Source organism: Mus caroli, unplaced genomic scaffold, assembly GCF_978045245.1.
Source record: "Mus caroli unplaced genomic scaffold, Mus_caroli_1 scaffold_3, whole genome shotgun sequence".
Classification (NCBI taxonomy): domain Eukaryota; kingdom Metazoa; phylum Chordata; class Mammalia; order Rodentia; family Muridae; genus Mus; species Mus caroli.
Genome location: NW_028227258.1, coordinates 82,730,645 through 82,758,440, shown reverse-complemented (window position 1 = coordinate 82,758,440; position 27,796 = coordinate 82,730,645). Strand labels below are relative to the sequence as shown.

Below are 27,796 nucleotides of genomic sequence, written 5' to 3'. Positions count from 1 at the left end.
TGACAAAGGGCTCAGCTCAGTCGCCTCCTGCAGGTGTCTACCACCCACAACCAAACAGGAGAGTGTTGAGGATACCGGCACATCTTTCTGAGCTCTGAAAGTCATTCTGTTTTAACATAGCCATGTCTACCTGTTAATCACATCTCGCACTACTTTACAAGACTTTTTCACATTTCATGTTTAAATGGTCAACAGTTACCAGGTGCTTAGTAGTGTATACCAGGCACCGTGCTCAACACTTGATGTGGATTACAGGATTTTCAAACTTAAATGACATCAGTATACTTTATTTTATAGGATGAACACTTCCCCCAAAAGCCACAAGGCCATTAGGAGCTAAGCTATGATTCAGACCTAGGATGCCTCTTTGGAGGCCCAGCTTCTCAAACGTAGGCCAGAGGTCAAACTCAGGTGCTGTTCTGTGCATACATCCATCTTGTGTCTCAAGACATGTTCTCTCATGTTCTCTCACTGAGGAGGCTGGGCTTGGCCAGCAGTGAGCGACAGGGATCTTCCCACCTCTGCTTCCCCAGTCTGAATTATAAGCACATGCCACCACACCCAGTCTTTTTTGCGTGGGTCCTGAAGACCAAACATGTCTTCATGCTTACTAGGCAAGCACTCTCCTACTGAGCTTCCTCCCCAACCTGGGAAGCAAACTCTTACCCACTGCGTCACAGTTTCCTTGTTCTGATGTCCTCTAAAATCCTCCTGAGGTTTACGTAACGTTAGCTGATGTAGTTGGAAGTCTCAGTGAGTAGTGACATCAGGGATCAGAGCCAAGCCAGTGCTGCTGGTGTTGGTCTATTGCCCTCTTCTGCCTTCATTTTGGTCACCAACAGTGCCTAGTTGGCAGCACTCATTGGCAGATGGGACAGAGAAGACAGACAAGGCTGCTGGAGGGTCACAGGGTGAAGTATTGCTGGCTCATGCCTGTGTCCGTCCCCTTGCACTCAGTGAAGAGGAAGGTGAAGGAAAGTATATGTTTAATTGATAGCAAAGTTACCTTGAATTGTTATAGCGGCTGGGTAACATGCATCAGGAGGAAAGAATTCAAATGTCAGACTGAAAAACAGCATGTGTCTCACACTGAGAAAACCTGGGTCCTAGTATTTGAAAGGCAATGAAAGCCAGGAAAGTAAACAGTTAAAGTTTTGTAAGAGACTAGGATTTAAAAAAAAGAATGAAGATACTCTTGATGCTGAATATTCTAGAAAGAAATTTCCTTGTGCTCCAAAGAAAACTAGTCTGCTAAGATTATACAATGCACATTTATAAAGCCAGATTGTATAATCTAAATCATGCATGAGTCAAAAAAAAAAAAAAGAGATCAATAAGTTACAATTGGTTTTACAAAGTTATTCAAAATCCTTCTTTAAAAGGAATTACAAGTCCCAAAGCCTGGCATGAGACTGGAATTATTATATTTTCTTAAAGATTTCTTTATTATTATATCTAAGTACACTGTAGCTGTCTTCAGACACCCAGAAGAGGGCATCAGATCCCATTACAGATGGTTGTGAGCTACCATGTGGTTGCTGGGATTTGAACTCAGGACCTTTGGAAGAACAGTCAGTGCTCTTAACCGCTGAGCCATCTCTCCAGCCCTGAGACTGGAATTATTTATACCCTCAAATCAGGTTGTGAAAGCAAGTGGTACACGGGCTTGACCCCACTTGTCCTACAAGTTCTCAGTGCACAGGACATGCATACCTCTCAAATTGCCGCTTCTTTTCCTGACAGTATTCTCAGCTCAGAAAACCACTGTCCTTTATGAATGGTTAATTCACCAATGTTTTTAAAATGCCCTTATTTCTCAAGTATTTGTAAATGGAAGTTGAGTGCCTTTTAAAGTAAAAACAGAACAACACTGCTACAGACCAGAGTGTGAGCTAGAGAGGCAGTCTACATGAAACTCCGATTCAAAATCAAAACTCAGGACCACCTTGATGGCAAACCACTCTAATCCCAGGGCTTGGGAGGCAGATGCCGGTGGATTGCTCAGAGCCTGAGGCTACACAGCGAGAGTCAGTCTCAAACAAACTCCTGATGATGAGTTTGTTAAATGAAATTGGAAATCTACTAATGTTATCTGAACATATCATGAAGTTATTAAAACTTGAAGATATTTTTATGAGTCCTTTACAATTTCCTATAGCACTATGCACATGACTGCATTTTGTAAGCACTCATACCACACAAAGTAAATTAGTATGCCTAATAAAATTTAACCTCTCAAGATGACTATATAAAGAAATGAGAGCTCCTACAGTATAAAAATGCTGTTTTTAAAAGGGAGAAAATGAAAATGGAAAAGCTCTAAGAGGAATGACCATGAAGGCATGGCTATTTTCTCAAACACAAGAACTGCAGAGCTAGATGTCACAATGAAAATTGAATATTCAGAAATTAGAAATTGATGACCCATTTTTTAAAACGCCAAAATGTCATGAGTTGTGTCACAGATCATTTGGAGGTGGTTATCAACCAGGAGATTGTTTTTCCATGGCGGTTACTGACTGAATCTGGGCACTTCCGAAAAAATGAGCAGCCGCTCGTGAGCGCACTGTCACTGAGGACAATCCCGCTGGCTCCTACAGCCTTGAGAGCCTCTGTCAGGAGCAGCTCTCTGGCTTGGTAAAGGTGCAAGGGGCAAAACCAACATCCACAGGAATCAAACCAACAGCACCACAGAAAGCAAACACCCAAGGGCTCTGCATATATGGATACAGGCAGGATGTGACAACATAAAACAGGGTCCTATCGTGTCCCAACACACACTAAACACACAAAGGACAGGCACACTTAGGACAGTGCAGGAAGGTGATATCACACAAGGAGGGCCCTGTGCTTATACTATGGGATGGATAGATGACCCAACCTCTGAAATGCTAAGAGCAAGTGTGGGGTACTGTGATAAGAATGAAGGGAAGTGCGAGTAATTTGTAGATAACAGAAAGTTCAGTTTTACTCCAGGACTGGCGATCACAAAGTGTGGGGGTCTAGGCATATTTGGGTAAGCACATGTGTGCTGGGTGGGCCCTGCCCAGACCCTAAGAACTTCCTCTACAGCTATTTACCTCTATGGCGTGCAGGATACTGATCTCTACTTCCCACCGGAGCCCTTCTTCTTACTTCATACAAGCATCCTTAGCCTGTTTAGCCTGTGTCTGCTTCGTATCTGGGCAGATGCTCAAGGTCAAAGATAACCTACAATGTCCTCTTTTCTACTTTGCAAAAACCCTTCCCCTCAACAAACAAAAAGTGTGCAACGAGGAGATAATAAAGCCAGGTTCCAACAATCTTAATGAGGAAACAAGGATTCTCCTTATTGCACAAGATAGCATATGTTTCTAATTGCAAAACAGCCATGCTTGCACATCTGCCCAGTGGCAGCACAATTAAAAACAGGTCCATCAGATTGACACGGTTTCTGTAAGTGTTCGGCTCCTGTCATGCTGTAGATAACAGAAAAGCACTTAGCAGTAGCTACAGGCAATTTTCCAGTAATACCTGTAAATCTTTCTACAGCCATCTCCACACGGCTATCAAAGTGAGCTCAATGACACATCAGTTAAAGTAATTGCTTTTAGAAACTTGCAAGGTTTGGATAAGAAGCAAGCCATACCCAACATCTCTGCGGTCTTCCTTCTGAAGGCATATAACTGTCACTCACCATCTGTCAATTTATGTTGCCAGGCCAGCCCACAGCCATTCACCCCCACTTTACTCTACTCTGCCCATTCTGTTCTGGCTCCAGGAGGCTGACCTCTATAGAAAATCGCAGGTCTGTACCTTAGCTGTGCCCTTGCTCTCTGGCCTCTTGCAGGAGAAACTGGCGGATGGAGGAAAGAACTGGAAGCCAGATGCTCCACCTTCCTCACTGTCAGAGACAGGCAGTCTCTGTTCCTGCTCCAGGACTCTGCAGTTCTGCTATTACCTGCTCTTCCTTTGCTGAGACTAGCCCAGCTATGCTTACAGAGTTCCCAGACTCTTAGTTCCACCTCATTGGCTGTCATGCCACTCTATGTCCTTACAAGCAATCCTTTAGGCAGATGCTTTCAGTGTAAGATGAAGAGCCTGCTGCTGGCCATCGTGTGGTTCTAAGCTGGTCACTTACATGCACCGTGTGGACCAGATCAGCTGCCAGGCACTGCTTCAGCTTCTCATCGCTGCTGGTTCCATGCAGCACCAGATCAGGCATGTACGTGGCGCAGTAACCTGCCAGAAGTGAGCGGCCAAAATTTCTAACATTTGGCTTGCTGGTGCTTTGAGACCTAGAACAACATTTGAAATATTAAACACATAGCTAGAAAGGACACACTTTTCATATTACAGTGGAAACAAAACCTCCAATGATACAAGAAAATAGTTTTCCTGTAGTTCAAATCAGGGTCCTCTAGTAAGAAGACTATAAGTATGAGAAAACAGGGGGTTTGGGAGAAAAGGAGGTAATTTTTATTAAAATGGAATCCTAAAAAAATATACTATTTCCATGGCTAGTTAAAACTTCATTCTTAAGCTAGATGTGGAGGTGCCTCTCCTCAGTTTAAGGCTAGCCTAGGCTACATAGTGAGACTTGTCTAAAGAACTTAGGAACCTGCTCTTATATATCATACTGAATGTGTACCAGAAAGCCTCTGTCAGAGGGATAAGAGTGAGGCTGGGGATCATAGTGCCAGGATGGCTTCGTGAATCCGACCTATCTGCAGAAAGCAGTGCCCACCACAATGAAGAAGAATAGAAGGAATCTTCTAGTTGCAACTTTTAGTCTTCACAGACCAAAAAACCAGCAACTTGGCGGAGAGCTGCTAAAGAGGCTGAGCGGCAGGAGGGAGGCCTCAGTGAGTGTGATTATCACCTTAGAAACAGGACATCCACAGCCAGCCATACTTATTACATAGACGTGAGGGGACCCTCTCCTCCTTGCAAGCATGGCCACTGTGGCTCTTCACTCCCCCAAATGTCTCAAGAACTGCAAAGACAGCCAACCACCTATCTCTGTCTAAGAACGTAGCTGCACCGAGATGGTGAGCATCTTTGGAGATCAGACAGGCTGGGAACCCTTGAATGTAAGTGGTAATACCCCTAATATTTAAGAGAAAAACATGTGTTACATATAAAGTCATCATGAGTGGCTAACATGGTCACAGTGTCAGGCTAGGGACAGATTCCAGTTCCCTGTGCAGTGTTACCTTGGCAGAGGCAGCTCCACTTCCAAGGACCCTTCAGTCCTGTCACAACTATGACCTAGTTCTAGCAGGGCTAAGACGCACGCTTCATCATCACTGTCTCCAAGAGCACTATCCAAGCTCTCGTTCCTGGGAATGTCTCCTTCGCTCCTGTAGTTGCCCTTACCACTGGCATCCCCATAGGGGACATCTTCAGCAATCAGCAGGCCATCCTGCTGTCTACATCTATTTGGAACAGGCTCTGATGAAGGTCCTTTGTCGCCTTTTAATTGCACATCTCTAGTCTGTTCCGGCAGTCTCTGGACACTTTCTGCAGCACAAAGGGAATGTGCAAGGGGGCCATCAACTTGGCTAAGTTGTCCCACAGCATGTGCCATGTTGGCCCGGAGGCCTCTGTCCTCAGAGACACCTTCTCCCCCTGAAGAGTGGTCCTGAGGCGTGATATCCTTTTCAAAGTCAGCTTTGAAGGAGCACCCTGAGCCCTGCTGCTCTTGAGTCAGCCCAGCGTCCATGCTAGAGCTGGCAGAGGCACTAGCCCCATGTAAATGTCCACAGGCCTTTAATCGCTCCTCCATTCTTTTGGTGCGGCTTTCAAAGTCAGACTCCGGGGAAATGGAACTCCCAATGTGGAAAGTGACCTTTTCGACAGGAGGATCCTCCTGGGAATGTCTGTCAGGGCAGGGCCAGGCTGCTGACCGCTCTGCTCGCTTCTTTAGCATCTCCCCATGCAGCTTCGAGTGGAGGGTTTGTTGGTCCATCCTCCTCCTTACCCTGGGCACCTCACAGCTGGGAGGACTTGAAGAACAATCCTGGGCTGCCTCTTGGTCATTCTGTTTGTCCTCACAGAATATGCCTTGAGGTATCCATGAACTGTCAGGTTCTGCCTCTCGGAAGCCCATACTACTGGCCTCAGAATTCTGCTCTGGCCTCTTGCATCTGTTCTTTTCAGGTTTGTGACCCAGTTCGCTAGTATTAACGCCTTCCGAGATCTCAGCTACTACTGTAGGCTCAGGGCTCCTCCTCTCAGTTGTCCCCTGTGGTAGGATTGGTGGTACCAGAGCAGGCTCACTGCTCACGGTAACTACCACATACTCAGACTCTTCCACCTCTCCTTTTTCCAGGGCAGTGACAATCTTGCTCCCGTTTATAACCTGGTCATCCTCACTGGGATTTCCACTCCACGTCAGCTGATTCTCTTGCAGTTCAGAGCAACGGAGAAAGTAGGTCAGAACATAAAGAATGCGCTGGACCAAATCCCTCTGCTTCCCAATCACCACCGTGCGAGTCAGTCTCACCGGAGAGCCTATAGCTCCATAAAGGTCACCTGTGGGGTAAAGATGGACAGGAGACAAAGCCCTCTGGTGTTAGCATGCATGGATACGTCTGCCCTTTAAAAGAAAAAAAAAACAGGTAACTTGATTCACAGACTCCAACCACTTTTTGACGCACAAGATATAGAATTTCTAGGAATGACCATGTTCCCCTGATACTGGAGAGCAGGTCTAGAAGATAACACAGGCTGCAGCCCAGTACCAAGCTGAGCACATCAGACCACAGCAAGACTCTGCTAGATACACAAGCCCCTCACTGTGCTCAGGTGGTTGCACACTGGCCTAAGGAACGGTTGAAGGCACTGCTTTGCATAAATGAACAGATGAAGTATGACATATCTGGAGATATCTTGCAAATTTGAAATTTTCTTAGAACACTCAGGTGGGTACTTTCTCAGGGGGAGGACTGGGGAGAGTGCTCAGTGGTTAGGAAGAGCACGTGCTGTGCGTGTTAAGGATCTAAGTTCAATCCCCAGCTCCCACGTTCTCACTGGGCAAGGAGTCTCACAACTGCCTGTAACTCTGCGTCGGCCACCTTCTGATCTCCTCAGATACCCGCACTAGCATGCACACACTCCCACACAGATATACAAGCACCTACACATAACTGAACATAAAGAAAAATCCTAGGAGAGTAAACCTGAAGGGTAAAATGCAAACTCAAGAATTTCCACCAGTAAGAATTAAATCAATTAATTATCTTAGTAGAGTGATTTACTCTAAGTAGATTCAGTTTAATTTATAAGAGAAAATTACTGAGTCATGAATAATGAACCTGGAATATCTCTTTATTTCATGTGATATAAAAATTCTACAGGACACAAAATGTCATCTTAGTATATGCTGATAAGTGGGTTAAAATGGGCTAATGAGCCAGCTTTGAGTTCAGTGTGAAAGGGAAAAGATTACAGAAGTACTTCAATAGTGCTCACAGAACACACTGACATAAAGGGTTAAAAGGGATTAATGGAAAAGGAAAAGTTAAATTGGGGGTGGGGGAACGAATGACAGAGTAGAGAGGGAATATAGGGATAGATAACTAAAGACCTTTTTAAAAAGTCCTATGGAAATCTAATACCATAGAAGCTTACACACACACACACACACACATACACACACACACACAAACACAGGAGCACAAGAGTTAAAATAGAGTTACCTACAATAGGGCAACAGTGTTCCTATCAGATACCATGAGCTATCAAATAAAAATCCCAGAGCCAGGAACTGGCTATTTCTTTTTGAGTTGTTGACTGATGAGATACTATAGACCCCACCCCTGGCTGCCTCAAACATGACAAGCTATTGCCAGCATTCTTAGTTATCCTCTAGAATTTCAGAGTAAGACACCACTGCTGAAGACACCTCATAGAGAACTCAGCCAGTACTGACCTGGAAGCTACAGCCACAGCTGGCTAGCTGGCTAGCTTTCACAGTGCTGGTGGGTGCTGTGCATGCTGGGCGGTGGGGAAAAGGAATCAGTCAGACCCAGCTGAGAGCCCTGTGAGCTACAGAAACAGCTGGTCTGGTAAAACATGACCGCTGGTGCAACAGTGGCACAACTGTCATGGGAGAAACTAATCACTCTTTGCGTGGAGTTAAGTCACGTTTCACAAGGCACAGCTCATACCCAGCATAACTATGGAGCTAAGAACCTATGTCTGGCCAGGTCACAGGCTGCGGAGAGAACCTGCTACTGTGGTTCTGCTAAATGAGCACAGTACTCCTAATGACTGACTGTTGCTCCCATAGATCAGTGCATCTTCTAAGCCGCATCTGAGAAGCCTCTACTTATTGTACATCGTTATTAGCACAGAGACCCACAACTGACCAAGATCGAGAAGATAACGTTCAGCCCTAAACAGAACACACATACTGTACCCTCCTCTTCTCAAGGATCACTGTAGAAGAGGGAACAGAAAGAATATAAGAGCCAGAGGCAGGGGATGACTACACAGCGTCTTCTGGACACAGAGGGACAGGCAGCTGCACAAATGAACTCACAGCAGTCTTGACAAACCAAATTCCAGCATGATGATGGAAGTTAGGTATAAGATCCTACCCCCACCTATGGAGCTATGGGTAACTGTTAGCTTCTGGGAAAAAAAGAGACAGTTTTCTCAGAATATTGCCCCTGGTAAGTCAACTGTACTCCAGGGTAACACCATACACCCAAGAATGGCCCAAGAATATTTGGGCAATACAAATTGGTCTTCATGGGCTTTAAAAATCAAATTAAAAAGGACACAAGGTTAGGTGGGGGAGGGGTGGATCTAGAAGCACTGGGGGAGGGAAGGTGAATATGATCAAAACACTCGAAACTCTCAAAGAACACATTTTTAAAAAGGACCGTTACCTAACTACTAAGTCATCAAGTTTGGTTGTTTGATTATGTTTGCTAAGATAGACAACCAATGTTGACTATGCACTTAGCTTACTTGGGTAAGCTGAGAGCTTAAAGACTACACCCTTATACAACCAAGCCAGAGTCAGAAGTGATTGAAAAGTTAACCAGAAGGCTGAAGGCCACCAGTGCTGGCAGGGGTGTTGCATATGTGAGAGGCGACTTCAGCGAGGGTTACAAAGAGGAAGGCGGGAAGTTCAGACTCAGCTGGGGAATGCATCCCTAGAGAGGCAGGAAGCCACAGGTTAGAGACAACTAAAATTAGTAGACTGAGAGCGAGAGAGACTGTGAGAATGAGCAGCAAGTTTTCTCTCTAGGGAACCATAAGGAAGTTTGTCCTTCGCAGAGTTTTCCCGTGTACACAGCTTCTAAGAACATTTACAGAGCAGGACAGAAATAATAACAATAAACAATTTTCTCTATAAAAGGATAGGACTGAAGGCTAAGGGAGCCTTAGCATCTGAGAAGTCATCCTGGACTTCAGAGTGAAAGCTCAGAAGTGTGGGGAGATGAGATGATGCTATGGTTTGGCCTGAAAAGACTGCCCTCAGTGCAGGCTAATAATGCCAGGCCTTCTTTCTGACCCCACCTCCCCAAGCTTCAGCACATCACAGACACTTCGGAATCCACGGGTGTTTCTGTGACAGCAGGCTCTGTGCTACTACCACAAGCAAGCTGGCCCTGGTGGTGTGGGCCTATGGTCCCAGTGACTACAGAAGCCAAGGAAAGAGTTCAAGGCCAGCACAGGTTATACAGTGAGTTCCAGGCCAGCCTAGACTGCACATAGTGACTGTGTCTCAAGTATGAAACAAACAAGCAACACTTCCCACCCCTAAGAAAAATACACACATGTAAAAATTGTACCAAATGGCTTGAACCTTATATATTTTAAATTAATTTTCTAAGTGTTGGAGCAGCACAGTCTATGACTTTGCATGTAAACAAGGTACACAAACAGGGCTTCACCAATCATAAAGAAGGGTTATTCATGTAGCCACAGCACAGCAGCAAAACGAGAAAAGAGGCACAAAGTCCCTTACACAGGGGATGGGCTCAAAATCTTCCACAAAAAAAATGGAAAATGGGGAATCTTTATTAAAAGAAGATACTGTATTTGTAAATGAAATGGATAAAGGGAAGACGTTGCTGAGTAAGGGCTATGGACATAAGTCAGCCAGAGTGCCTACAAGCCTGGGGACCCAGGTTCACTTCCCAGTGTCCACAAGAAGCCAGGGATAGCCACATGTGCTTGTACCCAAACTGCTGGGGAACAGAGAATTCTGGGTTCTGTGAGAAGGCAAACAGCAACAGTACTGACATGGTTGTGTACACACACTTGTGCGCACACATGCACACGCGCGCACACACACACACACACACACACACACACACACACGCCTGAACGGAAAGTCATGGTAAAGGTTGGATAAAGCTGGACGATAGTTACCATCAAAATCAAGGTGGGCAACATTGTCTGTAGTTATAGGAGGGGAAACGGATGTACACTTTCTTGTTGGATTAGATTTACAAGCATTTTTTTTTTTTTTTTTTTGCCAGAAAATAACTAATTGCTGGAAACAAAGGATAATGCTCTGCAACACACAGGTACATTTCATTCAGTCCCTCCTGAAGAGTTCCTTTCCTTGTCCATCAAAGGAAACCTCACAAGTGTCTTAGATGTGAGAAGTACCACGTTTGTGGTAGCCAAGTCTGATGTTCATTTAATCCTTAGACTCTGGTGAAGAGCAGATCTCATCAGGGTGGAGAAAAAGAGATGGCCTGTTTAAAACAGGTCAAGTGGGATTACCCGTTCTGAGAGGGAGAAACAAGAGGAATGAAGAGTGATGTATATAATCCTGATGTCTGTGAGCCCCACCAAGCACTGTGATATGCACACAGTAGGGATTCTGGGAAGAGGACGGAGAGAGACTGGAGCAGAAATAGATTTTAAAACAAGGACTCCTCAAAATCTAAGGAGTTTGGTCTGTTCATCCAAGAAGGTCAACGAACGCCAACTATGAAAATCCAAGGAAAACCCAAGGAAAAGTAAAAAGACAACCCGAAGCTGAACTGTCAAAAAGCCAAGGGCAAAAGGGCAACCTGCAGGTGGCAGGAGAGAACCCACTCCCACAAGCACAGGTTTCTCACCTACGGCAACAGATGCCACCACATCCTAAACTCACATTTTACAAAACATGTGTGTGAGTCCTGTTTCTATCATACTATCCTGTTGAAAGTCTTTTCCAACCCACTAATGGCTTCCACAGGCCATGGTGGCTGGTATGCTTAATGTGGAAATCCTTGGGCACAGTGCCCACGGGGGCAAAGTCACCGGATCACTGCACTCCTAGGAGCAATTCCTGATTACTGTGACGAGAGACTGCAGCTGAGCTCCTCTGCTCAGGAGGCTGAGACACCACACGGGTGAGAACAGAAGTGCAGACTGTTTGGAGGAGCCCTCAGTAACGTGGGAAAACCATTCACAAGAAAACCATTTTTATTACTTAGGAACCAGAATTAAAATCACATCTGCATTGTTTATCCCCCAGAGCTTACATTTTCCTGCCTACCGTGGCACACAGAAAATAACCGTAATCTAAGCACACTCTCTGTCTAACCATGGAAATGCTTCAGCATTTGTGATAATGGAGACTCAGTCGCTCACACTTGTCTTTATAAGGCTGTCGGATGCCTTCTCTGTGCAAGGCTTCATTCCCTCTGTAACTACTCCGACCAACACCCAGTCCCCAGAGGGACTTCTCAGGAAGAGAGAGCTGAAGACCTTCGGGGCCTATGATCTCCAATGAAAAGCAACAAGCTAGCCCACAGGAAGGGATTTTGCCTTATTATGCTGAACACAAGGAGACAGTGGCTCCTAGTTAGCTCAATCCCACAGGAGAAGCATTCCGAAGTCTAAATGCATTTATCTAATTAAATGCATGCTGCTTAATTACCACTGTTTGAAAATCGACTCTGCAGCAGGACACACTGTATTTCCTTAATGTCCAGCCTATTCCCCTCCAGCAGTAAATACTACACTTAAAAAAAATTATTTTCCCCAACTGAGAACAGCAACATATGTTCTCAGGGCTAGTCAACCCCGAGTGAGGTGGTAAGTTCGGGACTTGTATTTGTCCCAAGTGTCAAAATATAAAGCTCTGGGGTTTTTTTGTTTTTTTGTTTGTTTGTTTGGTTGGTTGGTTTGGTTTTTTTTTTTTTTTTTTTTTAATTTTTTTAGCCTTTGTTAAATAGCCCAGACTGGCCTACCACTCTTAATCCTCCTGCCTCAGCCTCCCAAGTTCTGGGATTACAATCATGTGTAGTCACTTCCAGTCTACCATGGTTTTCCTATCCACAAACTCTTTAGTTAATTCATTAAAGACACGCCTATTACTTATTCTATGAGACCTGTATCTTCTTTTGTGTCTCCTGGGCACAAGGACAAGAAAGTACGTTTACTGCTATAAATGAAGGGTGACAGGTAGAGTGAGACTCTCCTCCCTCCATGAGCGTACACAGCTTGTGCTGTGGTGTCAGCTCTCGGGACAGCTTGGGAGACACTGTTTTAGGGCTGCCATGCTTTCCCCCAGCACACTGCTGTCCCCAGCAGTTACCATTTGAAGATTCCTGCAAGTTAGCCTTCTCCCTGCATGTAAACGCTCCACGATGTAGTTACAGGAGCAGCATCCAGAGCAAGGGTGCTTGGTGCAAGTGACTGCAAGTCATAGCAAACACAAGCCCAGATCCCATCCCAACTGATGTCTGGAGTGCTTATCGGGCCACATACAAAGGCCCAGGCTCTACTGCTAACATACAAAAAGAAAGGCACAGGAATGATAAGTGACAGCCTTCAGAAACAAGGGAACAATAGGCCTCTAGCTCCCACACCCCTTGCACACTCTTTTCCAAGCACTAGGGTGTGGTCAAAAGACCTGACCAAGGCTCAACATGGTCCACCAGACATGTGACTACTGAGGCTTGAACAGCTGTGACTCAACTCTGAGTTCCAGCACATGGGTGGGACAGAATGTCATGTGATCATACCTTGTCACTCTAAGGCTTGCTGAGAACAAGGCCTCATAAACTCAGATAAGTAACCCCAACCTCACCTGCCAACCCATAAACACGGATGGGTTGAGGAAGTAATGCTACCATCAAGTGCAAGGACCAAGTGACAGATAAGACATGGGATCTATGGCACAGTCAGAGCAGTGCTGAGATGTAAGTGTGCCACTTCCCTCTGGTCTTCTCTCCCCAGCCCCTCCCACAACAGCCCTCACTCCTTTTCTTGCTCCTCTTCCCACTGACATCTCGCAACATTTAAAGACATTTTGATGGTTAGAGCTTTAGGAAGACAAGGGCTGTACTAGCATCTAGCGAATGGAAGCCAGGAATATTGCTGAACGACCTATAAGAAATGAGACAGCCCTCCCCTGCCCTATCACAACTCGACCACAAAAAATTATCTGCATAAACAGTCAGTAGTTAAAGAAACTGTGATAGGGTGAACAGCCTCCGTTGGCGTGGAGGACTCAGTTTACCTACGATGTCTCAAAAGAGCAGAACAAAGCCACCAGTGAGGGAGTTGGGGAGGAGAGGAGCCCACCAGTGTGGATCTGTGGGCCTATCTTATTCCTGCAAGAGACAGTCTTCGAGTGACTTGGTCAGAAGGCCAGTATAAGCTACAATTTCCAGCATATTTCTTTTCCTATTTCATCAGACACGAACTCAGATTAGATACTAACCCAGCTGCGCCCAGAGAGGATTATATGGATGTGTTTTGGCCAGCATGTTCACTGACTGAGAGGTACGCTTCTCCGAGAAGGCTTTAATGGGAGGGTGGTCAACAGGCATGACAGTTGGTACCCAGGCCAGGTGATAGGTTAACACCGCAGTCAGTAAGGCAGCAAAAAACCTTGGGGAAACAGACAAAAGCATACCCAGATTAGCCAAATACAGGACAAGGCATGTCCTGCACAGAACATGCGCTGGCTCAGGACTGGTCCACGAGTCTCAAGAGGGTTATACTTACTGGTTTTTGTTGACTTGTTCAATCAGAAGTATAAATTCCTTGAGAAAGCGCTGGCAGAGCTGGTTTTTCTCCAAGGTGTTTGACATCATGGTAAGCCAAACTGGTTCTGCTATCCTTGGAACAGAATATAAGTTCCAGATAGTCCCTCTACAGGAAAGAGAGGGAATAAGCTGTAATAAATAGTTACTGTGGGTATCTTAGTATCAAAGAACAAAGCTGAACATTGTTATTTGGATCTATATATTCCTTAAGGAATTCAAAAATAAATGAACACAGGTTGGCAAACTACAACTAACACAAATCTGATTGCTACCATTTTGTAAATAAAGTTTTATTGGGACCCAGGAATGTTCATTTATTTATGCATTATCTATTGAGTGCTTCTGCAGGACAATGGCAAAGTTAGGTGGCAGTGTAGAAACCCTTAAGAGAAAAAGCACAGCATCCCTAACATAAAAACATTCATTTAGAAAATAATGTATGAGGGTGTAGCTCAGTGATATAGTACCCGCCTATCATGCACACGGCTCTGGGCTTGATCTCAAACACTGCACACACACACACACACACACACACACACACACACACTCTCTCTCTCTCTCTCTCTCTCACACACACACACACAATATAAAAGGTTAAAAAAATTCAGTGTCCTTTTTCAGAATTTATAATCATTTTTAAAATTTATTTTTAAATTTATACATACAAGCTTAAAAACTGTACAGGTTTCTAGGGTATCATACAGTCATTTTTAGGTGCTACTTATTTTGCTTTTGTGGTAGTGAGAATCAAATCCTGGTCTTTTTGCATGCCAGACAAACACTCAATCACCGAGTTACATTCCCAGCTCCACACAGCATTCTCATGGTAAAGAAATACAGATCAAGAGCTGGGCATACCAGTAATCCCAGCACGGAAGAGACAGGCAGGAGGCCTGGAGTGTGAGTGTGAGTCAGCCAGCTACACAGTAAGACTCCATCTAGAATAGGTGGGTGGGGCACACACAGATACGCAGGACAGAGAAAGCACGTGCTAGGTTGAAAATGAGACCGCTAGGTGACTCAGCTCTACTGATTTCTAGTTAACGCGCTGGCTTTCTAAATCAAACACCCATCTTGTTTTAGATAAGAATTGCACAACGGCTCCTCCTCACTAACATATGCCAACTTCTAATGCAGATACGTACATACTTAAGGGTACGGTGAGGATGGGGCAGGCTCTGTTTTAAGCTACATGGCTCACACGTGTAAAAACTTACTCAGACTCTCCACGGCATAAAAAGGAAATTCAGCCCTGAATGAGTAACACAGATCTCTCCCAAATCAAGATGGAGCAGGCATGCTCAGACTAGACTATGTAGCTGTGTACCGAAAGGGATGAGGACAGAAACACAAACCTACCTTGGCAAAACCAGGAAACAAAAAAACTCCACACTCTCAAAGATAGCATTTACTGCGATAAGAAGCTATGACTCCCTAACTGGACACAATGCAGGGATCAAAAGATGCTGGGGACTCCATCCTCAATGAGTCAATCTACATCATAGCTGTCCACATGTGGCTCTGGGGACATTACAGAACAGGGGGTTCCACAATAAGGAGACTCATCACTAGAAGAGGAGGCTAACTCTCCCTCTCCCAGTAGTCTGGGAGACTAAGACTAAAGACTGTAAGTGCCCAAATACCAGAGATAGTGAAACAGTCTCTTCTAGAAATGGCTGCATAAACAAGGGCAGAGCAACGGCAATATACATGGACATATTAACACTAGTGAGAAAAATGTATCCTGGTGTCCCAAACTAAACTAAATACCGTAGGCAACTAGTGACTGCTGGGAGAGGGAGAGTTAGCCTCCTCTTCTAGTGATGAGTCTCCTTATTGTTTGTCCACTGCAGAGTGGTCATCCCTGAAACCATTTACACAAGAGCAAACTCAGCAAGCCGTATTTCTCTATTTGTGCATATAGGCATGTAACAACAGCAGTCTATCATCGTAAGAGTGTAGGGGTGAGAAAGACACATGAGAGGGGTTATAAAGAGAGTACAGGGAGTGGGTGGGTAGGGGAGTGGGGGGGGGAGTGTATTGGGGACTTTTTGGATAGCATTGGAAATGTAAATGAGGAAAATACCTAATTAAAAAAATAAATAAATAAAGAGAGTACATGGGAGGGGACAAAGTAATAGCATTCTATTTCAATTAAAAACATATCTATACAAACAATAGCAGTGAAGATGATTATAGTAGCAAGGTATAGGATTTACCTACAAAATTTATGTCTCAGCTGGGTGTGGTTACACACGACTTTAATCCCAGCATTTGGGAGGCAGAGGCAGGTGGATCTCTGTGAGTTCGAGGATAGCTTGGTTTACACACTGAGTTCCAGGACAGCCAGGGATATGTACTGAAAATGTGTGTCGAACACCAACCAACCAACCAAAATAATACTAGTACATTATTTTGTCTGTTCCTGGAAGGGCTCACTGTCTAACTACAAAAGTCCTCTATAGACACAATTTCTGGTTCTTTATTTTCAGGTTTTCACCTCTGAAAGATTAGTAGTGTGATTAGATTAGCATCCAGACACTCACGCACAAGTCAGCTCCGAATGTGGCCACAGCAGGATGACACTGCTGCCCTCAATGGAGACCGCTTACTCAACACCTTCAAGGCACACATCACATGATCAAGCTAAACAGTTCCTTATCTACAGCTGGAGGTCGGAAGCTGTAGTCATTTTACTTCAAGCAGCACTGAGCTCATCAGCAAGAAATGTCCTAACATTCTAGGAACTGTAATGTCTTTACCCCCTCAGCTATTTGCCACACTGCTTTTCAGTGAGACTCCATTCCCTGTTAAGAGACTGGCTCTGAGGAACGCAGATGAGCATAAAGGGGGGAAACCCCATCTGATAGCAGATCACCCTGCTAACCACACTCTGGGCAAGGGGTATAGAAAACCAGTGCTCATTCACAACAACTGGTGGAGCTCTGGATTAGTTAGAAACTGCTTACAGCATCTGAGAAGGGACATCATTCGATTCACTATCCAGACCAGGGCGTGTACCACAGGCTCGCATGTGCACTAGATGTGCCCTGGCTAGGTCTCCACAACATGCACATATTTTCTTCATGCGCTCAGGGCACAGGCAGCACCACACACTTGGACCCCAGTTTTAACATCTGTACAAAGGATAAAAAGGCTTTGCCTTCAAAGTTTATGGGACGACAGATATAAGATCATGAAACTGATTACAAGACATCTTTAAAATTAGTGTTCAGTTCATTCTGATGAAAACGATCCCATTATGCCAGACGTGGTAATGCACACTTTAATCCCAGCACTCAGATGGCAGAGGCAGGAGGATCTCTGTGAGTTTGAAGCCAGCTCAGTCTAATAGGCAGTTCCAGGCCAGCCAGGACTACATAGTGAGACCCCCCACTTCAAAATAAACACAAGACAACAACCCCCACCCCAAGAACACAACAAACAAAACACTGACCCCATTAAGAACTGTCAGGCACAATGAGAGTTATTACTCAAGGTTTGGCTTTACTTACCCGGCTCTCATGGGTAGCGACACTAAGATGACTAAATATGGCCAGTCCCCCAACTCTTTTAAGACATAGCCTCGTGGCAGCTGGTCATACTACTGCTCATCACTTCCTGTTGGATTTCCAACCTTGAACTTTACCTGAATTCTCCCAGTGCTTCCATCAGACGGCTCACATAGAACTGGACTCGGAGACTTGATTCAGAGATCTTCCTACAGGAGATCATGGCCTTCATGGAAGAGAGTGAGCCACGTTACTCTCTAAGAAGAAATTCCTCTATGACTGGCCTGCTGACTCACTAATGAACATCGATGCTATAATACATTTAAAATATTGATGGTAATGACATTCTTCCTCATCAAAACCAGTAACTTCCTTCCCTACAGCACCCTGGTCTCTAGCCTTAAAAATCCTACGGTCATCATACAGGACATGCTTTGGTCGCCTTATGCAGGCCATCACCACATAATATGTCACTTTAAACTGCAAATCTCTCCCCCATTGGCCAGTAGGTCACAATCATATCACCTTCCATTTCCTTATTTAAGTGTTTGCCTGGAATGGAATCCGGGCCCTTACCTTTTCGATTGCACCCTTCAGCCTGTTCATGTGAGATTCAAACAGGGGGAAGTGGGAGAAAAAGAAGTCCTGGAAATCCCGCTGTGCGGCCTCTCTCTCACACAAGGAAAAGATGATGCTGATGGCGATCTTCTTCCTTCTAACCATGGCTGGATTAGAGCTACACGTTTCTTCGGCCAAGCTAAATGTCTCATCAGTTGACCTGGAGGAAAATTAGGTTTGAAAAGCGGCCATGTATCACTGAGTTGCTGAAGGTAAGCTGTCTTGTCATGGGGTGACACTCAAGAGTGCTTGTGCAGAATACCGAGAATTCAGCCGGCCAGCCATCTACCTCCAACTCATTCTCTTACTCCTTTATCAGGAAAACCAAGAGGATATCCACTTACCACATTACACATCTTACACACCATCCACCATCTTACCATCCAAAGAAGCTCAGATGAAAGCCAGAGGCAGCTTAAACATATGACTCTCACCCTTCTGATTGCACTTAGGAGTGGGAGAATACAGGGTCTAGCTAGAGAGGCACTCGTGGGGTAAAAGTCTTTGCTGTGTTGCACATGCCCAGTCACCTAAGCTCCATCTCTGAGATCCACTGAAAAGGCTGATGTGGCAGCACACAGCCATGACTGAAGCATCCCCACTGCGAGTGACAGGCAGGGACAAAAGAATTGGTGATGGGACACTCGCAGGCCTGCTAGCCTAGAATACGACACAGGGGAAACAAGAGAAACCTTGCCTCAACAAGACAAAAGGCAAGAACTGACTCCTGAAAGTTGTCCTCTCATACTCACGGTGCTCTCTGACACATGTGTGCCCTAGAATATAAAACAAACGGACCATGGAAACTCGGGTCCTTGTTTTTTAATGATAGGTAAGAACAGATGAGAGACTCAGAAGTCGGGTCCTGTGGAATATTCATGCTTCGACACTCACTGGCACCATCCCCAAGGCTATTAATACCAATAGATGAAGTAACTCCTCTAAATGCTCCGAAGAGGCCATGTGATTAACTGGCTGAGCACTCTGGGAAATCCGCTAAGCAGAAAGGCTCAACGCTCTTCTAATACAGTCAAAGGACTCTACTTCTGTAATAAAAGAATTACAGAGCCAATAGCTTCTTAATACCCATCTTAGGAATAATACAATTACGCTTTAACCAAGACTCTTATTTAAATGCTATGGAAGAGTCACGAGAGCTACCACAATATCTACTAACAGCAAGAGGGAAAATAAAAAAAAAAAATTGTTTTGTTCTACACCAAAGTAAAGGCCAGAGTATACTGCAAATTAGTATAAGTAGCCTGTCACACAGCAGCATGTGGCACGTTTTCTTTGTCACCAACTATACCATTTTTAGGGCTCTATTCACAGTCTGCAGTCTCTTGTAAGTTTTGAACTATATGGGATTTTACTAACACACACACACTAACATTTACTAACATACGGCCAAAGCTGCACGGTTAGGAAAGCAATGTTAAAAAGAAGGGAGGTGAGCACGTGTTCTAGGCTCTGAGGCGTATGTTTCTGCTCTCTTTATCATCCCCTGGGTGTGGGTGATAAGGTCACTCCTGACCTGCAGATGTGGAAACACCCCAAATATGCTAACAAAGCACCAAGTCTTTTCTCTGAGAGACCTGTCCATCCTAGTGACAGAGAAGGCTTGGAGAATCATGCAGACTGTCACAAATTTTCACACAGAAAGTGACCTGATATTTGAAAAGGCTCCTACTCTTTGTTATAAAGTCCCTGTATTAAAAGCTTGTTCCTAAGCACCAGTTGATTTCTGTTACACAAATTGAGATTCTAGCCAAGTGTGGTGGTGCACATCTGCAGTCCCACCAACTCCAGAGGCTGAGGCAGACAGGCTGAGGATATAGGTTTGAACTCAAGTCCAAGGACAGCTTAACAGTGTGATAATGTAAAACTTGCCTCTTTGCTGAATGCTCTATTTCTCATCTTTCTCGAAAGCAAAGCACTCGCATCATTCCATTCCTCCTCAAGCCACGGTGGACTTCCACGCGCAAACTGTGATCATCACTGGGCTCTCATTCATCTCCTTCTCTACCCTCTAAACAATGGTCAACTCAGCTATGAGTTTTAGCATAGCAAAGAGTGCCACCTGCTGAACTGCTGTAAAACTTCCCTAGCTGAACAGAGGCCAGATCTCACTGTCTTTATCACACATTTCTTCGAGCATCTAAAGCCACTGGACTTTAGTGTGTAGTCCTGGATCAACTCTCCACAGTGAAACAAATCAGAGTGTCCTAATTATCTTTTAAGTATTATTCCACAACAGAGAATGCTTGAGAATGTTTCAGAGAATCCAATTGTATAGCCAGATACTTTTTCATACTCTCTACAGGTCCATGTGTGCTGCACAAGCTGTTTTGGAGTACAGAAACTGCAACAGTGCTTGCTTGGGGACAGAAAGCTCTCTGGCAACGATTGTAGAGTTATAACCCAGGATGCTGCCCTTGCCAGTCCAGGCTCTTGGAAATCAACAGTGACCACCCTGACTGACCCATCAGCTCCAGCTCATGCTACTGGATGTTCTGCGATGTACTACAGGTAAGATCCAGAAGCACTCAGATCAGTTAGTGGATTTTAAAACATGAGCTCACATGCATGCATGCATGCATGCATGCACATACGCGTGCGCGCGCACACACACACACACACACACACACACACACACACACACACCATGGCTACTCACTTAAGTCTTTCCCATACAGAGAAATCACACAGAGGAGGCATGGAAATCCATACTCTATCACATGAGAGTGTGGAGTACAGAGTTAGACCCTATGTCAACAAAGAAATAAGTAAATGAAGCTGTGTTTTGTTACATATACTCTATATGTAAGTACCTCAAAATCATAATCACTCAAATTTAAAACTACCATCATTTTAATACATATGAATAAACTATAATCGATATCAGAGCTGCCAAGCACAGTTACTGTTGAGGTCAGATTTGAAGTTACACTGAACCTATGAAACAGATAGTATGATGAGCCTAATAATGTCCCACTGGCAACTTTGTTCAATTTAATAACTAAAAGGCTTGCAAGGGGCATGTCTCCATGTCTGGCTCCTTTGGGATTCGGGTGTTTCTTCCTAAGGGATGAAATGCCCGAGGCTCCTCGGCCCCCACAGGTATCAGAGCTATTGCTAGCTGCAGTATACAAACAGGTGTCCAATACCCCAAGCTTGCCACCTAGCACGATGAAGTCAGAAAGGAGCCAGGTTTACATCATCCTTAACTACATGTAACTCTCTTTAAGAAGAATATTCTACTTATTTATATTAAAATTAGCTTTCTTTTTTCAGATACGGTCTCATCCCATAGCCCTGGCTGGCTTGAAACTTGCTACATATACCAGGCTGTCCTCAAACACATCTGTCTCTGCTCCCTGGGACACACGTGTTAAGAGTTGAAGGTGTATACCACCATATAGGATAGGAAGGGTGTTTTTAATTACTGTGGACTTCCTTTCAAAGCCAGAAGCTTTTGATGTCAGGCTCTGTTCCAGTGGTAATGTGTACCTGCACTCCAGCACTCAGCTGTGAGAGGAGCTGTGTGCCTGCACTCCAGCACTCAGCCGTGAGAGGAGCTGTGTGCCTGCACTCCAGCACTCAGCCGTGAGAGGAGCTGTGTGCCTGCACTCCAGCACTCAGCCGTGAGAGGCAGTGTGTACTGCACTCCAGCACTCAGCAGTGAGAGGCAGTGTGTGTGCCTGTACTCAGCCATGAGAGGCAGTGTGTGTGCCTGCACTCCAGCACTCAGCTGTGAGAGGAGCTGTGTGCCTGCACTCCAGCACTCAGCTGTGAGAGGAGCTGTGTGCCTGCACTCCAGCACTCAGATGTGAGAGGAGCTGTGTGCCTGCACTCCAGCACTTAGCTGTGAGAGGAGCTGTGTGCCTGCACTCCAGCACTCAGCCGTGAGAGGCAGAGTGTGTCTGCACTCCAGCACTCAGCCGTGAGAGGAGCTGTGTGCCTGCACTCCAGCACTCAGCTGTGAGAGGAGCTGTGTGCCTGCACTCCAGCACTTAGCCGTGAGAGGAGCTGTGTGCCTGCACTCCAGCACTCAGCCGTGAGAGGCAGTGTGTACTGCACTCCAGCACTCAGCCGTGAGAGGAGCTGTGTGCCTGCACTCCAGCACTCAGCCGTGAGAGGCAGTGTGTGTCTGCACTCCAGCACTCAGCAGTGAGAGGCAGTGTGTGCCTACACTCCAGCACTTAGCCGTGAGAGGAGCTGTGTGCCTGCACTCCAGCACTCAGCCGTGAGAGGCAGTGTGTGTGCCTGCACTCCAGCACTCAGCCGTGAGAGGCAGAGTGTGTGCCGGCACTCCAGCACTCAGCAGTGAGAGGCAGTGTGTGTACCTGCACTCTAGCACTCAGCAGTGAAAGGCAGTGTGTGTGCCTGCACTCCAGCACTCAGCTGTGAGAGGCAGTGTGTGTGCCGGCACTCCAGCACTCAGCAGTGAGAGGCAGTGTGTACTGCACTCCAGCACTCAGCCGTGAGAGGCAGAGTGTGTGCCGGCACTCCAGCACTCAGCCGTGAGAGGCAGTGTGTACTGCACTCCAGCACTCAGCCGTGAGAGGCAGAGTGTGTGCCGGCACTCCAGCACTCAGCCGTGAGAGGCAGTGTGTACTGCACTCCAGCACTCAGCAGTGAGAGGCAGAGTGTGCCTGCACTCCAGCACTCAGCAGTGAGAGGCAGAGTGTGCCTGCACTCCAGCACTCAGCAGTGAGAGGCAGTGTGTGTGCCGGCACTCCAGCACTCAGCAGTGAGAGGCAGTGTGTGTGCCTGCACTCCAGCACTCAGCAGTGAGAGGCAGTGTGTGTGCCTGTACTCAGCCATGAGAGGCAGTGTGTGTGCCTGCACTCCATGCTCTAGGTCTCCAGCCCCAGAACAGAGGATGGGAATGAACAGAAGGGAGGAAACTGAATTTCCAGGCCACATACTTCCTACAGGGAGTAGTCAGCAGCAGAGGGAGGCTACTGGACCTCTCAACTGCACGTTCCTACAGGACAGGCTGAGACCCACAATACACTGATCACTGTGTTTCCTCTTCTGTGTTAGTTACAATAGCAGAGTGGGACATCAATACTTAGGAAAAAAAAGATTTAGAAAGAATCATGATACTGTTTTGTACCATATTAAATTATAACACAAAAATGTCATTTTTAGAATTTATAATTTTATGTTGTTTTTCATATAATACTATTATATTTTAAGTAAGATTTTTTTAAACACGAGCTTTACATTTTAGCACCTGTACTAGCATTCTTCTTGCCTTATGAGTAGGGGCCTGAGATTTTCACATTGCACTAGTCCCATAAATTATGTAGCCAGACCCACTATGTGCCCAGGCTTTCTGAAGGTCAGATTCTTACTTAGGTGGAGGCTCAGCAACAAGTCACAGTTCCCAGTGCCAGGTCTCCACTCAGTTTTTTTTTTTTTTTTTTTTTTTTTTTTTTTTTTATATTTTAGAGGCATAGGCTTGGAAATGCTACAGACAGCTTCAGATATAAATCTGAAGGAATGGAAAGGCATTTGCACGGAGAGCAGTCCCGTGACGGTTTTCTGCATCCATCTCTTCCCACTGCAGAGGTTGCAGAAAGGTAGTGCGGTGGAAATGGCATGAACCTGACAGATGCCAGACTGATACCAATGAGAGCAGAAGCACTGATAAATTTGCCCCATTGGCCAATGTTTTATCTGCAATTAAAAAAAAAAAATTCTGGGCACCTGAGAGGCAGAGGCAGGTGGATCTCTGTTGAGTTCAAGGCCAGCCTGGTCTATATAGTAAGTTCCAGATAGCCAGGGCTATGTAGAGACCATGTCTCAAAAAAATTTTTTTCTTTGAAATTTATGTATGTGGTTTGTGTACCTATGGCATGTTACATATCTGGAAGTCACGGGGAAACTTCCTAGAGTTGGCTCTCTTCTTCCACTGTATGGTTCCTGAGATCAACCTCAGGTCATTGAGCTTGGCAAAAGGTGCCCTTAACCACAGAGCCATCTTGAGAGCCCAAATTTGTTTTTGTTTGTTTGTTTGTTTGTTTTGAGACAGTGTCTGTGTGTAGCCGAGGCTGGCCTTGGACACAGCTTGCCCTAAGTCTATCCCCCAAGTGCTAAGATTATACATATGCACCGCCAGTGTTTTATTTGCCATACACTAAACATGGCCTGACCACTTGACTCGATCATCTAGTTGTATTCTCCTAACACAAAGGCTGAACCTGTTATCATCCTAATGCTAAGAAGAAGCTGTCAGGACCCAGTTAATATGCTCTGGCACATGTGTGATGAGGGCAGAGCTAGACTTGTCTCTGACTCCACAATCTCATCACTCAGTGGACTAAAGTGAAGGACCAGCTGCAACCTTTTAGGGTCTTGAGAGAACAGAAGAGATTCCCTCAGCTCTTGCTGCTCAGCTTATCTTCCTTTGGGGCTCCTCATCAGCACCCCTCGCCCCGCCCCCCAGAGTCCCCACCACTTCGATTCTCCCCCCTTGGTTCCTATGCACTCTGAGCCTTCACAGTGTTTATCCGGTACTGATCTTCCTGGACACCTGTTGCCTGGGACATTAACTACTTCAGCACCAGCACATGGTTGAGTCATCTTCACAGATTCTCTCAAACATAGTGACTACTAGGCAATCTACAAACTCAGTGAGTTGACATAAATAGCTAGCTCAGTGACCTGTGAAAATTCCATTTAAATGTTTTGAGATAGAAAACCAAGGGGCTGGATGCTACTGGCATAGCATCAAATGTATGCTCTGCACACAACGGAGTAAGCTTCAGGTTCAAAAACAAACTGAATCAAGGTAGAAACTAACTTGAGGCTAGCTCTATGTATTCTCATATTTTTACCTGTTTAGTCTAAGGATTTAAGTGCCACAAAGGAACTGTGCCTCAAATATCATATTGGAATCATTGTAGCCAGGGAAGATATTTATCCCAGCTTTTCTTTTTTCTTTTTTTTAATTAAACTAATAAAATTTATTTTAAATATACAACTCAGTATTAACATTTTTTAAAGTCATCAAAATAATTTATAATAGTTAAATGCCTCTTAGATATACATGATATCTTCTGACACTAAAAGTAATATGCACTCAACTACTTTTTAAAATCTATTTGGAACATTAAAAATGATAGAATAAAAAAAAATCTCTTGGGCTGGCAAGATGGCTCAGCGGGTAAGAGCACTGACTGCTCTTCTGAAGGTCCTGAGTACAAATCCCAGCAACCACATGGTGGCTCACAAGCACCCGTAATGAGATATGACGCTCTCTTCTGGTGTGTCTGAAGACAGCAACAACGTTTATTATTAATAATAAATATATCTTTGGGTCAGAGTGAGCAGGGACTGAGTGAGAGGGGCTGGCCGGAGTGAGTGGGGTTGAACAGAGCAAGCAGAGGTCCTAAAATTCAATTCCCAACAACCATACGAAGGCTCACAACCATCTGTACAGCTACAGTGTACTCACATAAAGTAATTCTTTTTTAAAAAAAAGAAAAAAAAGAAAAAAATCTCTTATGAAGTCCTCTATGAAAGAAAATTGTGACAAGTTCCTGATTAGGCAGAAACCGTTCCATCTCCAAGGGAGAATACACAGTGTAACTGTGGCTTCATAGAATGAATTGGGTAGTGTTCCTTCTGTTTCTAGTTTGTGAAATTGTTTGAAAAACACTGGTATTAGGTCTTCTTCGGAGGTCTGGTAGAGTTCTCCACTAAACCCCTCTGGTCCTGGGCTTTTTTTGGTTGGGAGACTATAAGCCACTGTGCTATTTCTTTAGTGGTTATGGGACTGTTTTGGTGGTTTATCTGATCCTGTTTGAACTTTGGCCCTATCCCAGCTTTTCTGGGATAGATAGTGAATAGAGCATATTCACTTTAAATCATCACCAAATTCAGCACCGACACTGCATGGCTACCAGGCATTTCCAGTATCTTCTAAATGAAAAGATGGGTTTCCAGATGGGTACAGTGTCAACATACTCACAATCCTATACTTAGGAAGTAGAAGCCAAAGATGGTGAGTCCCGACTGGGCTACATATTGTATTCCAGGCCAGCCTACCTAGTTTTAATTTACTATCTCCTTAAACAATTTAATGTGTAAACTTCAGGCTAAGCTGGAACTAATCAGAAGGTTTCAGGTCTTCTTGCCCTGACAACAGGCAAGGATAAGCCTGCCAGTCTCTGTAAGCTGTTTATACTAGTACTTTCCTTAGCCAGAGGAAACAAGTAACTCACCTCCTTGGAAAGATGCCATTTTCCAAACTCGTTGTCTGACTTCGGAGCCAGCGGCGCTGGTAACTGCTGGAAGAGGATGTAGAGGAGCTCGGAGACGGGAAGGGCGTGATCAAAAGGCTGCTCAGTGAAGCTGCAAGGCAGTACATTTCAAATGAGAAAGTCCAGCTTGAGTCCTTACAACGCATGCACGCTCCGATGCACAGGACCACTGAGCTGCACATTTACAATGGATTCCAGTCTGGGGACACTACTCAGAACCCACATGACAACCTAGGCTTGCTAGCATGTACTTGTTACTCTGACACTGGGGAGGAAGGGACAGGAGAACCCCTGGGGTTCCTAGCCAAATCAGAAACGTCCAGGTCCCAGGAAGACACTATCTCAGAAAGCAGATGACATGTAAGGTGACACAAACTCATGCAGTACATGAGGATACATCTGCACATACATGTTCACTCACACCTCCCACAAATGAATGAATAAATAAATAATAAATATATACTGGGATGGTAGTACAGCACTGAAGATGCAGAACCTGGAGGATCTTGAGTTCTAGGCCAGTGTATCTATGTAATGTTGAACCTCAGGCTAGCCTGAGCTACAAAGCCTCCCTACAGACAACCTCCAGTAAGAGTGGAAAATGGTAAATTTTATGTAATGCATATTTCAACATCATAAGTACACACACATAGTGAGAATCTTTATTTCTTTAACACAGAAATGCTATGTGACTATGTTTTCATTTTAATTCCAGGTGTGGGATACACGGCTGCTTCAGATCATCCACAGCTACCAACTGTCTATGATTTGTTGTGGGCTCTGGCAGGGATGGGATTCTGCCAGCTAAAGACTGTTTGGAATTCTGGGGACTCTTAACAGGGTATAAAAATGCCAGAGCCCCGAGAGGCTGAGGCTTCCCTTGCTGCTCAGCTTTGTGACGTGGCTGTGGGCAAAGAGAAAAAAGAAATTGGATATCCTGACCACAAAGATCAAAATTGCCCTAGGGAACTCAGGCTGGTACTAAAGTAGCCTAAAGTACAATTACACATACATACACCCTAATTTTTTTTGCCAATCATATCCAGCAGGGGGAGACTAAAATTTTGCTCTTCCAAAAATTTCTGCAGATAAAAGGGGAGGGGAGGGGACCACAGACTTTTTCTTTTCTTTTCTTTTCTTTTCTTTTCTTTTCTTTTGACCCAGTGCTGGGATTACAGATGCATACCCCCATTCTAAAGGAGTAAGAATGCTAGCCTACCCACAACTAGTCACCTTCTGTTCTCAGTCACATGGATCCCTAATGCAGTGAGCGCCTTACAGAATAGGCCGTCTCTCTAGCCCCCTTACTTGAAAATTTCTAGTAACAGCCATTACTATCAACCTCTTAAAAATGACCTTTTTGGCAGGTATGAAAGCTGAGCAGGAGGAT

At 45.0% G+C, this 27,796-nt stretch overlaps 1 protein-coding gene across 7 annotated transcripts in view; it reads right to left on the bottom strand.

Moving 5' to 3' along the window:
- Positions 1-27,796, bottom strand: part of Fnip2 (folliculin interacting protein 2) — a 108,709-nt gene that overhangs the window by 19,172 nt on the left and 61,741 nt on the right. For all 7 annotated transcript variants that reach the window (XM_029475398.2, XM_029475397.2, XM_085835823.1 and 4 more), the window contains 7 exons: positions 26,368-26,497; positions 18,089-18,290; positions 17,650-17,738; positions 13,960-14,106; positions 13,673-13,842; positions 5,196-6,516; positions 4,121-4,277 (listed from right to left, as the gene is read on the bottom strand). In XM_029475398.2, the coding sequence (XP_029331258.1) occupies positions 4,121-4,277; positions 5,196-6,516; positions 13,673-13,842; positions 13,960-14,106; positions 17,650-17,738; positions 18,089-18,290; positions 26,368-26,497 (2,216 nt within the window). The remainder of the gene's footprint in view (positions 1-4,120; positions 4,278-5,195; positions 6,517-13,672; positions 13,843-13,959; positions 14,107-17,649; positions 17,739-18,088; positions 18,291-26,367; positions 26,498-27,796) is intronic.